This window comes from Lacerta agilis, chromosome 13 (assembly GCF_009819535.1).
Source record: "Lacerta agilis isolate rLacAgi1 chromosome 13, rLacAgi1.pri, whole genome shotgun sequence".
NCBI lineage: Eukaryota > Metazoa > Chordata > Lepidosauria > Squamata > Lacertidae > Lacerta > Lacerta agilis.
Window position 1 is genome coordinate 39,372,423 of NC_046324.1, and position 13,152 is coordinate 39,385,574.

General features: G+C 46.1%; 1 protein-coding gene across 2 annotated transcripts in view; it reads left to right on the plus strand.

The window, feature by feature from the left end:
• Positions 1-2,001: 2,001 nt before the first annotated feature.
• The window catches only part of REXO5 (RNA exonuclease 5), a 41,244-nt gene continuing 30,093 nt past the window's right edge, over positions 2,002-13,152 (plus strand). For both annotated transcript variants that reach the window (XM_033166419.1, XM_033166418.1), the window contains exons 1-4: positions 2,002-2,165; positions 3,124-3,245; positions 6,377-6,503; positions 12,318-12,405. In XM_033166419.1, the coding sequence (XP_033022310.1) occupies positions 2,025-2,165; positions 3,124-3,245; positions 6,377-6,503; positions 12,318-12,405 (478 nt within the window). In that variant the 5' untranslated portion in view covers positions 2,002-2,024. The remainder of the gene's footprint in view (positions 2,166-3,123; positions 3,246-6,376; positions 6,504-12,317; positions 12,406-13,152) is intronic.

Consider the following 13,152-nt stretch of genomic DNA (forward strand, 5'->3'; position numbering starts at 1 on the left):
TGCAGAGAGTCTTGAGTCTCCTCACCTTTATTGCACACGCTGTGGGTGTCTCTGCACCTGCTCCATGCTATTTAGGCTGCCATGCGCACCATATGCTTAATTGTGGGAGCTGTAGTTTGTTATGGGTGCTTGGAATTGCACACTACGGTTCCCAGGATTTTGGGAGGGCGAGTCTGTTTTAATTGTATGGTGTGTATTACAGCCTTTTCACGACACAACATTTATTTCCCCCCTTTATTATTATTATGCATTTCATACCCTCGCAACATTTCTCCGACGACAGTAGGGACCTCCCGTTCCATAATGATAATTTTACTATTTGTACCCCACACAGCTTACTGGGTTGCCTCAGCCACTCTGGGCAGCCTTCAACACATATAAAAACATTTTAAAAACATTTTTTTTTAAAACCACTTCCCTATACAGGATTGCCTTCAGATGGCTTGAGGGTTGGATAACTCCATACTCTCCCAAACATTTCTCTAATGAAAATAGGGACATCCTAAGGGAAAACGGGTCATTCCAGGATCAAATCAGAAACTGGGGCGGCTTCTCTAAATCGGGGACATCCCTGGAAAATAGAGACGCTTGGAGGGTCTGGCATGTTGCTATGTGCTTGGCTTCACCAGAAGTATGTTTGTTCCACAATGGCTTCCCCTTCAGTTGTGGATTGCATCTAGAATAACACAACAATCCTAACCATGTCTTCTCAGAAGTGTGCCCTGTTGAAATCAATGGGGTTTCCTCCCAGGTAAGTGGGATTATAGTTGCAGCCTAGGTAAAGTGAGCTTTTGTCCTGCTGCAATCATTGGTACAGATTAATCATGATTTACTTTTAAGTGCCATTGTTATTTTGGGTGTTCTCAAAGGGGAGGAGGGCCTGCAACAGCAGAGTGAGGTGCTTCTGTTTCTAGGACATCCCATTTCATTGCCTCTTGTTGAAGGCAATGGAGAAGTTGAAGACACCGAACTCCCCACTGCTTTCAGCGTGGTATAGGTTGCAATCATTGGCACACCGGACCTAGAGAGTAAGCCCCATTAAGTTCAGCTGGACTTCTGAGTGCACAAATGTAAAACATAGAACAAACGTATGCTGTCTTGTGACTATAAGTAGCTTAGCTGGTTGGAACCATTGTGTAAATGCTCCCAGTTATTATTATTTATTAAATTTGTATATGGCCCTCCATGCATAGCCTAGATCTCAAGGCAGCTCACAACACAAAAATACAAGGTAGGAAAACACACACACAAAAACAAGAGAACGAAAACAAAACAGTAGCCCCTACTCCCTCCCGCAACACAGTTGCACCATGCTGAAACCCATTTCAAATGTGGCAGAATATTGTCCTGGTTTCCTCCGAAAACACACAAACTTGTAAATAAGAAAGATGTCTTTATTCAGACGGCTAGCAGTATAGGCTCAGCAGCTGACACAGGGCTCAGGAGTTCAAGAGCAGGGCAAGAAGTTCAGAACCGTACAGAAGCAACGAAGATGTCACAACAAGTTTCCCCACCCCTCCCACCAAGCTTTTAAAGCTGAGATGTGGTGTGCTCACTCAGGAGACACTCTTGCCTTGCGGGGATTTTGGGATTGCGAGTGTGCGCTCTGGTAGGGTGGATGGGTCTGCTTCCATCTGTGAAGGCAGCTCCTGAGTCTAGGTGACAAGCATCTTCCTGATCAGTTGCCACTTCCTGTCAGCCACAACCCCCTCGGCAGATCAAAACCCTGTTCAACCTCCACTGAGGCTTTCTGCTCCACATGTGGGTCGGAGGGGAGAGCTCGCATCCCTGCTTCCTCTTCCAAAGTAACTGTACTTGAGTGAAAAGAGGAGATTTGCCTGCCTCCAGCCCAGGTTCCCACGATCCACCCCACCACGCCATTTCCTCCTCTTCTGTCTGTACCTGCCAAATCGTGTTGCGGGGTTCATTATATTTTGTTCAACTTAAATCTGTTTCCAGCTGTATTTTATTTCCTGATTCTTCTTTTTGGCAGTTACAACACACACACACACACACACACACTGATGGACAAAATGGATGCGGCAACCCACGTCATGAAAAAGAAAAGGCCCCGTGAAGATAATGAAAAGACAGAGAAGGTTAAAAAGAGAAGGAGGGTTGATGAAAGCGATGTTTGCCAAAACAAGCAGAAAGCTGAAAGCGATGTAAGTGTTCCTGCTATTGCAGGAGATCTGCTCAGTTCTGTGGATGAGTGGATGAGCCCCTCAGTCTCCAATCTCAGCAAAAAGTAACAATAAGTTGTGTAATAGAGTAGACCCATTGGAAATAATGCCCCTATTAATTTCAGTGAGTTTACTCTGAATGGGATTAGATGCAACCCAATGCTTTTTTACCAGCTTTGACTGTTGCTCTGGCTACAGCCATTTCTGGACCAGAGTAGCCTCACCACAGTTTTCAGGGTGCTGGTCACCTCCATATTGAATTACTGCAATGCACTCTTTGCAGGGCTTCCCCTGAAGTTGTCCCAGAAACTGCAGCTAGTACAAAATGCACCAGCCTGAATGCTCACTGGGGCAAAATCCAGGAGAGCTCTTGTAAGAGGCCAGACTTGATCCAAAGTGGGCATCATTATAAAGACAGATCACCTCCAGGCCATGTTTGTGTGAAGCCAGTGTGCTTTTTCCCCTGAATTCTGCAAAATTAAACTCAAGCTCCTGGCCCTCATGAAATCAAGACAAGATTGAAAGCACTTTGTGGGTCAACTTTTAAAATCTTAGAAACCGAAAGGTAGGAAAGCAGGGAGGCAGGTTCCCCCACCATTTCTTAACCCTGCAAGGTCGTTTTTGAGAGGATGACTCGTGTGTTTTTTCACAGTCAGGGTTGTTAACTTCCCAGCGGAGGATTTTTGCAAATGGCACGTCCAACTGCAGTCGCTTGGCATTTGCTGTGTTTATGTAAATAGCTTCCAAGTGATGTCAAGTTATGCATAATCAAAATACTGTATGCTCACTCTGTCTTCCCTGCTTGCTCATTTATTTTCTCTGTGCCCTTTTTGCAAGAGACGAGTCGTCCCCTTCTGGAATCCATTCAGTGGCAGCTCAGACACTTCAACGCTTTCTGTCTGTGTAAACAACCCTGAGCCGGTTCTCTCCTTCTTTTCAGGAGAAGCAGCCCCGCTTGTCTGCCAAAGTGTTTGGAGAAGACTCTGAAATCAGCTACGACCAACTGTACAGATTCCTCAAGTATTCTGCTTTGGGGAAACGCCACGATGCAGCTCATCCCAGGTAGTCACTTGTCCCCTTCCAGGTGTTGACGGGCTCCCAACTCCCATGCTCTCATTGAGGTTGAGAGCTGGAGTCCAACAACATCCCGGAGGACTGAAGGCTGTCCATCCCTGCTGTATGTTCGGTCTAGGAGTCCATCCTACATGCTCCAACAGGAACAGATCTCAGTAAAGACCATCACCTAATGCCATTCTCATGTGCTCTGATGAGCTGTGATCCATGCGCCTTTCACGCCTCCATTAGCCTGTGTCAAGTTTCTGGCACCGACATAGATCACATCAGCCCCATGCATTTAAAACACATGGCTTCCTCCAAAGAATCCTGGGAACTGTAGTTTGCTCTTCGCAGAAGTGCAATTGCCAGCATACACAGTTCCTGGGGATCTTTGGGGGAAATAATTTACCGTATTTTTCGCTCCATAAGACGCACCTTTTTCATCCTAAAAAGTAAGGGGAAGTATCTGTGCGTCTTATGGAGCAAATGGTGGTCCCAGGGGCCAAAAGCAGATCGTGCTTTTTTTTTACAAAGAGAAAAGGGGATGTTGAAAGGACCCCGCTCAACAGCTGATCAGCAAGAGATCGGGAGAGAGATAAGAGTCCAGGTTCCCTTTCGGCCCCGCCCTCTTGCCCAGGCCTCCATTGTTGAATGTGCTGCAGAGGGAGGTTGTTTGTTTACCCAGCGACATGTGACTGGCTGATTAGATCATCTGTCTGGAAACTGTAGAAATGGCTCCCTTTCCTTAAGATTTTTCAGAAATGTGAGTTGAACCCCATAAAAATGTGGCTTTTCCTCTTTGCTTTTCCCCCTTTGCAAAAAAGCTGCAAAACTTTTAGCTGATCCTCAAAAAAACCAGGGCTTTTCCCTTTGCAAAAAAAGCTGCAAAACGTTTAGCTGATCCTCAAAAAAACAGGGCTTTTCCCTTTGCAAAAAAGCTGCAAAACTTTTAGCTGATCCTCAAAAAAACAGGGCTTTTAGAGGAGGAAAACCAGGAAATTATTTTTTCCTTGTTTCCTCCTCTAAAAACGAGGTGCGCCCTATGGTCCGGTGCGTCCTATGGAGCGACAAACATGGTATTTTCATTGCGTGTTGTGGATGTGAATTTAGTCCAGGGAAGGCTTCAGTTCACATCCCCTCCTGGCTGCATCAGAACCCCAGGATGGCCCTGCAGGATCAGGCCCATCTAGTCCAGTAGGAATATAGATTTCCTTTGTTTTGTTGAACAGATGGATTGATTTGCTTGATTTATTACAGTTTCAAGAATCCCAAAGAGGATTGCAAACAACAAATAATAAGAACATGGTTGAACATAATAAATGCAGCATAAATCATATGGGATAATTAATGGCATTATGGAGAAAGTAGCAAAAATTTCTGAGAGATGCCACATCACTATAAGACTCGAGAGGCACTTTTTAACCTTAGTTTTATCTTAAAGCATCTCCTTTTATGAACAGATGCCAATTTTTCGCTTTGACTTACATACTTCTGCACCCTGTGCATGCCAGTAAGTGAGACTGATGGAGAACATCACAAATGCAGCTTGAATAATCTAGAACAAGGAACAAATCATCAGTGAAACAGTTTGCAGTCTATAAAACACTGTTAACAAAGCAGCAACTAAAAAATAAGCTGGACGTCACAATTAAAGCAAAAGTCGTGTTATGCGATCAACAAATCAGTACAGCATTTATAAACTAGGAAGCAGCGAACACCATGCCTCAGACTGCTTTTCCAAGTTCCTTGCCTTTCAAAAGCAGCTTTGCCATGCTCTGCTGGGAGGGTGTATTGTGAGGGGCATGGTCAGGAGAGAGTCCTGGGGGCCTGATAGAGATACCTGGGGGCCACATTCAGCCCCTGAGCCTGAGATTCCCCAGCGGTGCTGCAGTCCTTCCCTGCTCTGAAGTGAGCATTCTCCTTCCTCCTTAACCATGCCCAAGAGGTGCACAGCATCCATTCTCAGCATGCAGAAAGTTCCTAGTTCAGTTCTTGGCATTACCTCTCTTTTTTTACAAAAAAAAGGCTCACACAGCAGGTAATAGGAAAATCTCTTTGACTGAGAACTGGAGAACTTGTGCCCGTCAAAGTAAAGGGTGTTGGACTAAAGAGGCATAAAGAGCATATAAGACATCTTTCTTTCTGAAGGAGTGCCTCCACCCCCATCGTTCTACCCGGACACTGAGGTCCAGCACCGAGGGCCTTCTGGCGTTTCCCTCACTGCGAGAAGCCAAGTTACAGGGAACCAGGCAGAGGGCCTTCTCAGTAGTGGCACCCACACTGTGGAATGCCCTCCCACCAGATGTCGAAGAGAACAATAACTACCAGAATCTCTCAAAAATAAACTGGAAAGAGAAGTTGCTGAATTGCAACTCATTACCAAACTTAAAACCATGGAGAGACCTGGTCTGAACAAAGACATTGGATTCTTATCTCATTATACATGACAAAGCTATCTTTAGCCACCTCACCCCTTGCTTTTTCCTGTAAGACCAATTGCAGTCGTTAACAGTCGTCAACGGGTTTTCCACACCTATCAGCCAATGACCCATTCCCACCACCCTTCTGAGTAATACCCCTCCCCACCCTCTCACTATATATAAGGGTCTGGTGACTTCTGTTTCAGTGTATCTGAAGAAGTGTGCATGCACACAAAAGCTCATACCAAGAACAAACTTAGTTGGTCTCTAAGGTGCTACTGGAAGGAATTTTTTTATTTTTAATTTTGTTTTCAATAATGACCAGGACTGGAAACCAGGTCCTTGTCCCTGAAATACCCAGGGCCAAGGAACCTGCCTTATACTGAAACAGAACGCAAGAAGGGCCAGCGGGGTCAGGCCAATGGCCCAACTAGTCCAGCCTCCTGTTGTCACATTGGCCTACCAGATGCCTATGGGAAGCCCACAAGCAGACCACGATCACAGGATGACTGGTCTAGCAAGCTCAGTGTTGTCTACACTGACTCCAGAGTTTCAGACAGGACCCAGAGATGCCTGGGGATTTGAACCTGGGGCCTTCTGCGTGCAAAGCAGAACTTGCACCCCGATTACTGTGCTTTCTCGCCACCCACCAAGAGAAGGGCAGGAGGCTCACCGGAGTGGTAATGGCTTTCCCTCTCCCCCTGCTTTGTGGTGCAGCTGGTGCCGTGTTCATCACCGGAGGCGTCTGGCTGGCGTAGTGGTGGTGGTCCTGCGGGACGTCGGCCAGCTCCACTTTGACCGCTTCTACCTGCAGTTCAAGCATCTCCGAAAGATATTCAGACATGTAAGTTCGCCAGCCGTAATCCTTGAGGCACCTGGGCAAGCTCCTATAATCTGGACAGAGCTCTTCCAGTTCCAGAGGGCAGCAAACTAGGGATGGCAATCCTCAGTTCTGTGGGCCAAATGTGCCCCCCCTTGACCTTTCTGTTTGGCTCCTGGACATGCCCCTTATCAGCTTTGCTTTGTACCCTCCTTGGATTGTTTTTGCCTGGCTGGAATGAGTCCTTTTATCTCCATCCATCCATATTGCACACTTAGATAGATGATAGAGGGGGAGTACATATGTTTCAGTTTGTTTGGATTTGATTTCCCGCTTTATCACTACCTGAAGGAGTCTCAAAGCGGCTCACATTCTCCTTTCCCTTCCTCTCCCACAACAAACACTCTGTGAGGTGAGTGGGGCTGAGAGACTTCAAAGAAGTGTGACTAGCCCAAGGTCACCCAGCAGCTGCATGTGGAGGAGCAGAGACGCGAACCCGGTTCACCAGATTACGAGTCCACCGCTCTTAACCACTACACCACACTGGCTCTCAAATTCACATCCATTGCACCACCCACTTTCCCCTCTGGCTCTGCCCCCTCGACCCCCCAGAAGTCTGTTGAGAAGGGAGCATTACTTTCAGGCCAGAGAAACTTCCCCACCTCTGCTGCAAACCATTTTTCAGGCTGGCAGGTTTCATTGCCTGATTTGCAGGAATGAAATAAAGTGACAAAATGGACATGCTATTCTCCCTTGCTCTCCGCACTCTCCAGCCACAATCTGTGGCCTCTCGAGGGCACCAGATGTTATTGTTATTTTCACTTGTACCCCGCCCATCTGACTGGGTTACCCCAGCCCCTCTGGCTGGCTTCCAACGTATATAAAAACACAATTCAACATTAAAAATCTTCCCTATGCACTCTCCCCAAGAACTTCGTCTCCCAAGTCTTGGCACACAGGGCTCCAAAGTCTAGCTGAGAATATGCTTTTCTTAACACAAACGGTACGTTCTGTCTTTTGAAAGGGACAACTGTTTTCCACGCAGAATAGAGTCTGCTTTAATGTGCTCAATTTCTTTTCTTTTCTTTTTCTTTTTGGTTTTCCTTACAAGTCTCCTCTGAACAGGATGCTTTGAATGAGTAAACTTTGCCCAAGTTGTTTTTTTGGGTTTTTTTGGCGGTGGGTGGATTGGGGGGGGGAGGCGCTTTCCAGTGGCAAGGAAACACATGTCTTTAATTGAGAGCAAATTCAAGACTTTCCAGGAATATGCAGCCGCCAGGCCTTGCCAGCTAGACGAAGACTGAGCTTTTCTCTGGCTCCTGCCTGGAAGTCGAGGTCATTAATAAGATAACGACACAAAAGAGGCCCGTTTTAGTCACTCCCATTTCCCTGCAAATGTTATTTGTCCCCCTGCGCAGTCCTCCCCACCATTAAATCAACAATCACGGGCTCAAGAGTGAGGCAGTTTAAAAATGGCTGTATGCTAGTGTGTTTGGACTATACTAGACTATGACCTGGGAGATGAGTATTCAGAAAGATGGTGGTTCTGTCGCCGCTGTTGGAGGGAGTATATTTCTGAATACCAGTGACTGGTAATCAGTCACAAGCAAGGGCTGTTGCACTCGGGTCCTGCTTTCAAGATTCCCGCGGGCACCTGGTTGACGACTGCGAGGGCAGGATGCTAAGCTAGCTGGACATTTGGCCAGAGCTCCTCTTAAGAGACCAGGTTTCAAATCCTTACTTGGCCAGAAAGCTCACAGGGTCAGCCTAGCCTACCTCACAGGATTCATGGTATCTGAAGAAGTGTGCATGCACACGAAAGCTCATACCAAGAACAAACTTAGTTGGTCTCTAAGGTGCTACTGGAAGGATTATTTTTGTTTTATTTTGTTTTGACTATGGCAGACCAACACGGCTACCTACCTGTAACTGGTCACATGATTGCTGTGAGGAATAAAAAAGGGAGGGGAGGCAAACCCCTAAGGGCAGGCATAGGCAAACTACGGCCCTCCAGATGTTTGGGACTACAACTCCCATCACCCCTAGCTAATGACCAGTGGTCAGGGATGATGGGAATTGTAGTCCCAAAAATCTGGAGGGCCCGAGTTTGGCTATACCTGCCTAAGGGGGAAGCAGAATGGAGTATCCTAGAATCGGGCACGACTGGTCGACTGGAGCACTGAAAAATGGAGCCCTCGGAACAGGAACATTTTATTGCAGACCCCGCTTGTGTTCTGCCTATTAATAGGGGTCTGTTTACACAGTGTGTCTGTTGCACACGCCTTTGGAAAGTGTTTGGGAGCTTCAGCTAGCATGGAGGTGAAACTTTAAAAGTGTCAGTCCGTGGTCCGTTATCATGGGGAGAGGGGGAATCGGTTGAATCATTTGCTCAATGTTTTGATGAATTAAAAGTCCTTCCACATGAATATGTTTAACATAAGAAGAGCCCTGTTCAGTTAGGTTAAATCTCTCAAGGGCTGTCCCATGGAAGAGGGGGCAAGCTTGTTTTCTCCTGCTCCGGAGGGTGGGACCCGAACCAATGGCTTCAAGTTACCAGAAAAGAAATTCCGACTAATTATCAGGGAGAATGAATGAATATACTTTATTCGGTCACAGACCAGCATAAAACAAGATATTTGCATTTATAAGAAGAATGTAAAAACAATGTAAAAAATATACGTTTAAACGGGTACTCATTACACGATGAGGGCATATTCAACATATCCAGCCCGACTTAAACCATGTCCTTAAAATCATTGATTAAACATAGATATAACTAATAAAATTTAGACTCGGGTATCGGTTCTATGAGATAGGCTACTAAAATATAGATCCAACAATATTTTAGGCCACTATTTAAAGTTGATTTACACCACAGACCATCTTTCGACGTATATCTATCAAGGCTGCACAGAATCTGGCGACAGCGTAAGTGATTTCTGGGCTTTCATCCTGTAAGAGCAATGAGATATTATGTTGTTCTGAAAGCCCAGGAGACTTATCTAAAATGGGTTGGATAAACCTTGCTCGGACGTCCGTATACTACTTGCAGTAGAAGAAGGCATGTTCTAATATTTCCTGCTGCCCCGCACCACAAGGGCATTTCCTTTCTTCATGGGGTATCTTCTCATAACGGTTTCTCTGGTTTCTCTTCAGATCGTATAAATCTTTCGCCTTTTATCAGGAAGAATTTTCGGACAGTAAGAACTGTTTGATAGTGGAACGGACTCCCTTGTTGTGGGGAGGAAGGGAAAGGAGATTGTTAGCCGCTTTGAGACTCCTTAAGGGGAATGAAAGGCAGGAAATCAAGTCCAAACTCCTCCTCTTCTTCTTCTTGTTCCCCCCTGGGAAGGCAGTGGACTCTCCTTCCTTTGGGGTCTTTAAGCAGAAGTTGGATGGCCATCAGTCATGGATGCTTTAGTTGAGATTCCTGCATTGCAGGGGGTTGGACTAGATGACCCTTGGTATCCCTTCCAACTCTACAATTCTGTAATTCTAGTCTAGCATCCTGTTCTCACAGCAACCAACCAGATGTCCATCAGAAGCGTGCAAGCAGGACCTGCATGTTTGATCAAAAGGGAAATCCTGTGATTTTTTCAGCTTTGGCCATTCCTGGTTAGGCATCTACTTCTGAGCCGTTAAACTACTTTTCGTTTTCAGGCTCTGTTATTTCCAGAACTATCAGCCTCAGAAGTTTTGGACTTGGGCCACTGTCTTGAAATCCGAGCGGAGGGTAAATCTACCACACCGCTTTCCTTAGTCTGTGGGACCCCTAAGACATTGGTAGGCAAACTAAGGTCTGCGGGCCAGATCAGGCCCAATTGCTTTCTGGATCTGGACCGCAGATGGTCCGGGAATCGCCGCATGGATCGCCAGTACACATGTTCTTTCCCTCTCCCGCCCTCTCCCTCACACGCCGGCAGCAGCGCTCCCTCCCTCCCTCCTCCTGGCTTCTCCCTGCCCTGCCTAGAGAAGGAAGGGGGCTGGGGTTTGTTGGTGCCAGCAGCAGCAGCGCTCAAGCGGCCGCCATTTTAAGCAGGCCCTCTCCAGAGCCCTTTCACGCGCCGCTCATTGTCCCTCCGTTGCCACCGCTACCAACCCCTGCCGCTCACAAGACACAGGTAAGCAGCCACCAGGGGTTGTGGTGCTTTTGCATCATCCCCCCCCCAATATAGTCCGGCTCCCCACAAGGTCTGAGGGACAGTGGACCGGTCCCCTGCTGAAAATGTTTGCTGACCCCTGCCCTAAGACATCAAGCAGAAAAGAAAAACGTTTGTTTTATGTGAGATTGGCACATGGCTTCCATAGCAGCCCCTTAATTACTTGGCCTGACCTTTTGTTCAGTTGTATATTTTGGCACCTTCTCTGTCCTAAGATTCGAGAACTTACGTAGCTGCTGTTCGTTCATGTTAAATTTATTTGTATGCAGGGTTTCTGGGCCCGATCCAACACTAGGGAGTCAGTGAGATGTATTTTTAATTACTGGGGTACCAGAAGAACAAAACAAAACCCCACCCAAGTTTTTCTTTTTCTTTTTGGTTTTGTTTAAGCTTCCTGGCTTTTCCAGCTGCCATATGTGTCTCTGCCACATGTGTCTGCTTTGTTTGTTCTTAAAAGTTATCTGCTGTTATTTTCCCATGTCATTTTTAACTCTTTCTAAAGTGTGGTGTAATGGTTTGAGTACTGGACTGCAGCCTGGGAGGCCAACGATTCGAATCCCCACTCAGCCATGGAGCTCACTGGGTGACCATGGGGGGGCAGTCCCTGCTTTTCCCAGCCTCTCCTACCTCACAGGGTTGTTGTGAGGATAAAATGGGGAGTGAGGAGAACAGTGCCACCACCTTGAGCTTCTTGAAGCAGGAGGCGGCCTCTAAATGTAATAAATAAATTAAGCTGTCTTTGTTGCACTTTGTACATTCCCTTGGGGGTGTCTTTCGGAAGGCGTTAAAAAATAAATAAACAAGCAAATTGTGATGATTGGAGTTGGAGGGAGTTACAGGATCTCCATTCCTGGATACAAGACAAATCTCGCTGCGATGCACATGTTTCTCTGCATTTTCAACCCTTTGGTTGGGCATGTTCCTCTGTGTCTTTCTTTTTCTTTTTATAAAGAGTTTATTGGTATTTCCACACAAAACAAACAAAGCAAAAACATACATACTACAAAGAATACAAACAAACTACAGAATACAAATACAACGAACAAACAAAAGAAACAAATACATACCTAACAACCCACCTACCACAGGAACACACCAATCTAATTATTTTAACCTTATTTCAAATCTTACTTAGGGGACTTCCTCACGTTCTCTCTTCTGCGTTCAGTTCGAATTTACTTTAGTAACTTTGTAACTACTTTAACACTCATTTAACAATTATTCTTAATCCTAATCTACCATCTTATCTCTATCAGTTTATTCATAACCGTAATATAAAGCATAAAAAATCACAATCTTAACTTCTTTATATACTATTTTAACCTAACATTGTACAGCTATCGCCCATTGTATTCACCGATTTCACTTCAAATGTCCAACTTTTCACGTTGTTTCAAATATTCTTTGAATTTCTTCCACTCTTCTTGCACCTTCTCCTCCCTCTGGTCTCGGAGTTTCGCGGTCAGTTCTGCGAGTTCCATATATTCAATTAGCTTCATCTGCCAATCTTCTACTGTCGGGAGCTCTTCGCCTTTCCAGTTTTTAGCAATCAGAATCCTAGCAGCTGTTGTGGCATACATTAAAAAAAAAAAATCTATCTTTTTTGGGTATCTCATGGTTGGTAATGCCCAACAGGAAGGCCTCTGGTTTCTTAGTGTTCCTCTGTGTCTTTCAACAGCGCTTCTCTCTACCCCCGGCCTCTGATGACTTTATGAAAGAACTTTGCGGCTCGGGGACCAATGACGCTCCACAGATCAGCAGGCAAGGTATTTAGTATCATTTGTGTGTAGTTGAACCTCGGTTGGTTAAAATCCCTTGCTATTCCAGATTGGCATGTGTGGCTCTCCTGTGAATCTGACCTGGCGTCAGTCAAACACGTGGTACAGCTCTGCCCAAATAGTTCAGTCCTGAAAGCACAGCACTGGCTGTCAGTGAGTCTCTGGGCCAGATTCAAGCTGTTGGCACTTGCATATAGAAAGCCCTAAACGGCTTAGGGCCCAAAAGAGTGACACGGGTTTCCTGCCTGACAGAAACTACCACCAACTGATGCCTGTGAGCCTGCCACAGATTCTCACCACGCAGCTCAGGATTCCCTGCCATAGAATCGTAGAGTTGGAAGGGACCATGGGGGTCACGCAATGCAGGAATTTTTTCTCCCAACGCGGGGACTGAGCCCTTGACCCTGAGATTAAGAGTCTCGTGCGCTTAACGACGGAGCTATCCCAGAGCTGTTTCAGAGTGTGCAGTCGTAGGCCACAGGAAGGAGAAGTAGGAACCCGCCAAACAGAGGAGCCAGAAGCCAAGGGTTTCCATCTGTGGTTGCCGGCTCCTCTCCTCTACACTGTCAGGGTTCATGCAAGGTGCCTAAAAGGCAGAAATTCAACAGGTGAGGTATTCCGTCACTGCCTCTCCACCTGCATGAGACCCGTTTCTGCTAGATCATGAAGATCCTCCTGTTTTAGTCCTCTGTTAAGAATAATATAAGTTGCCTTTTTTTAGCACCTCACACAAAA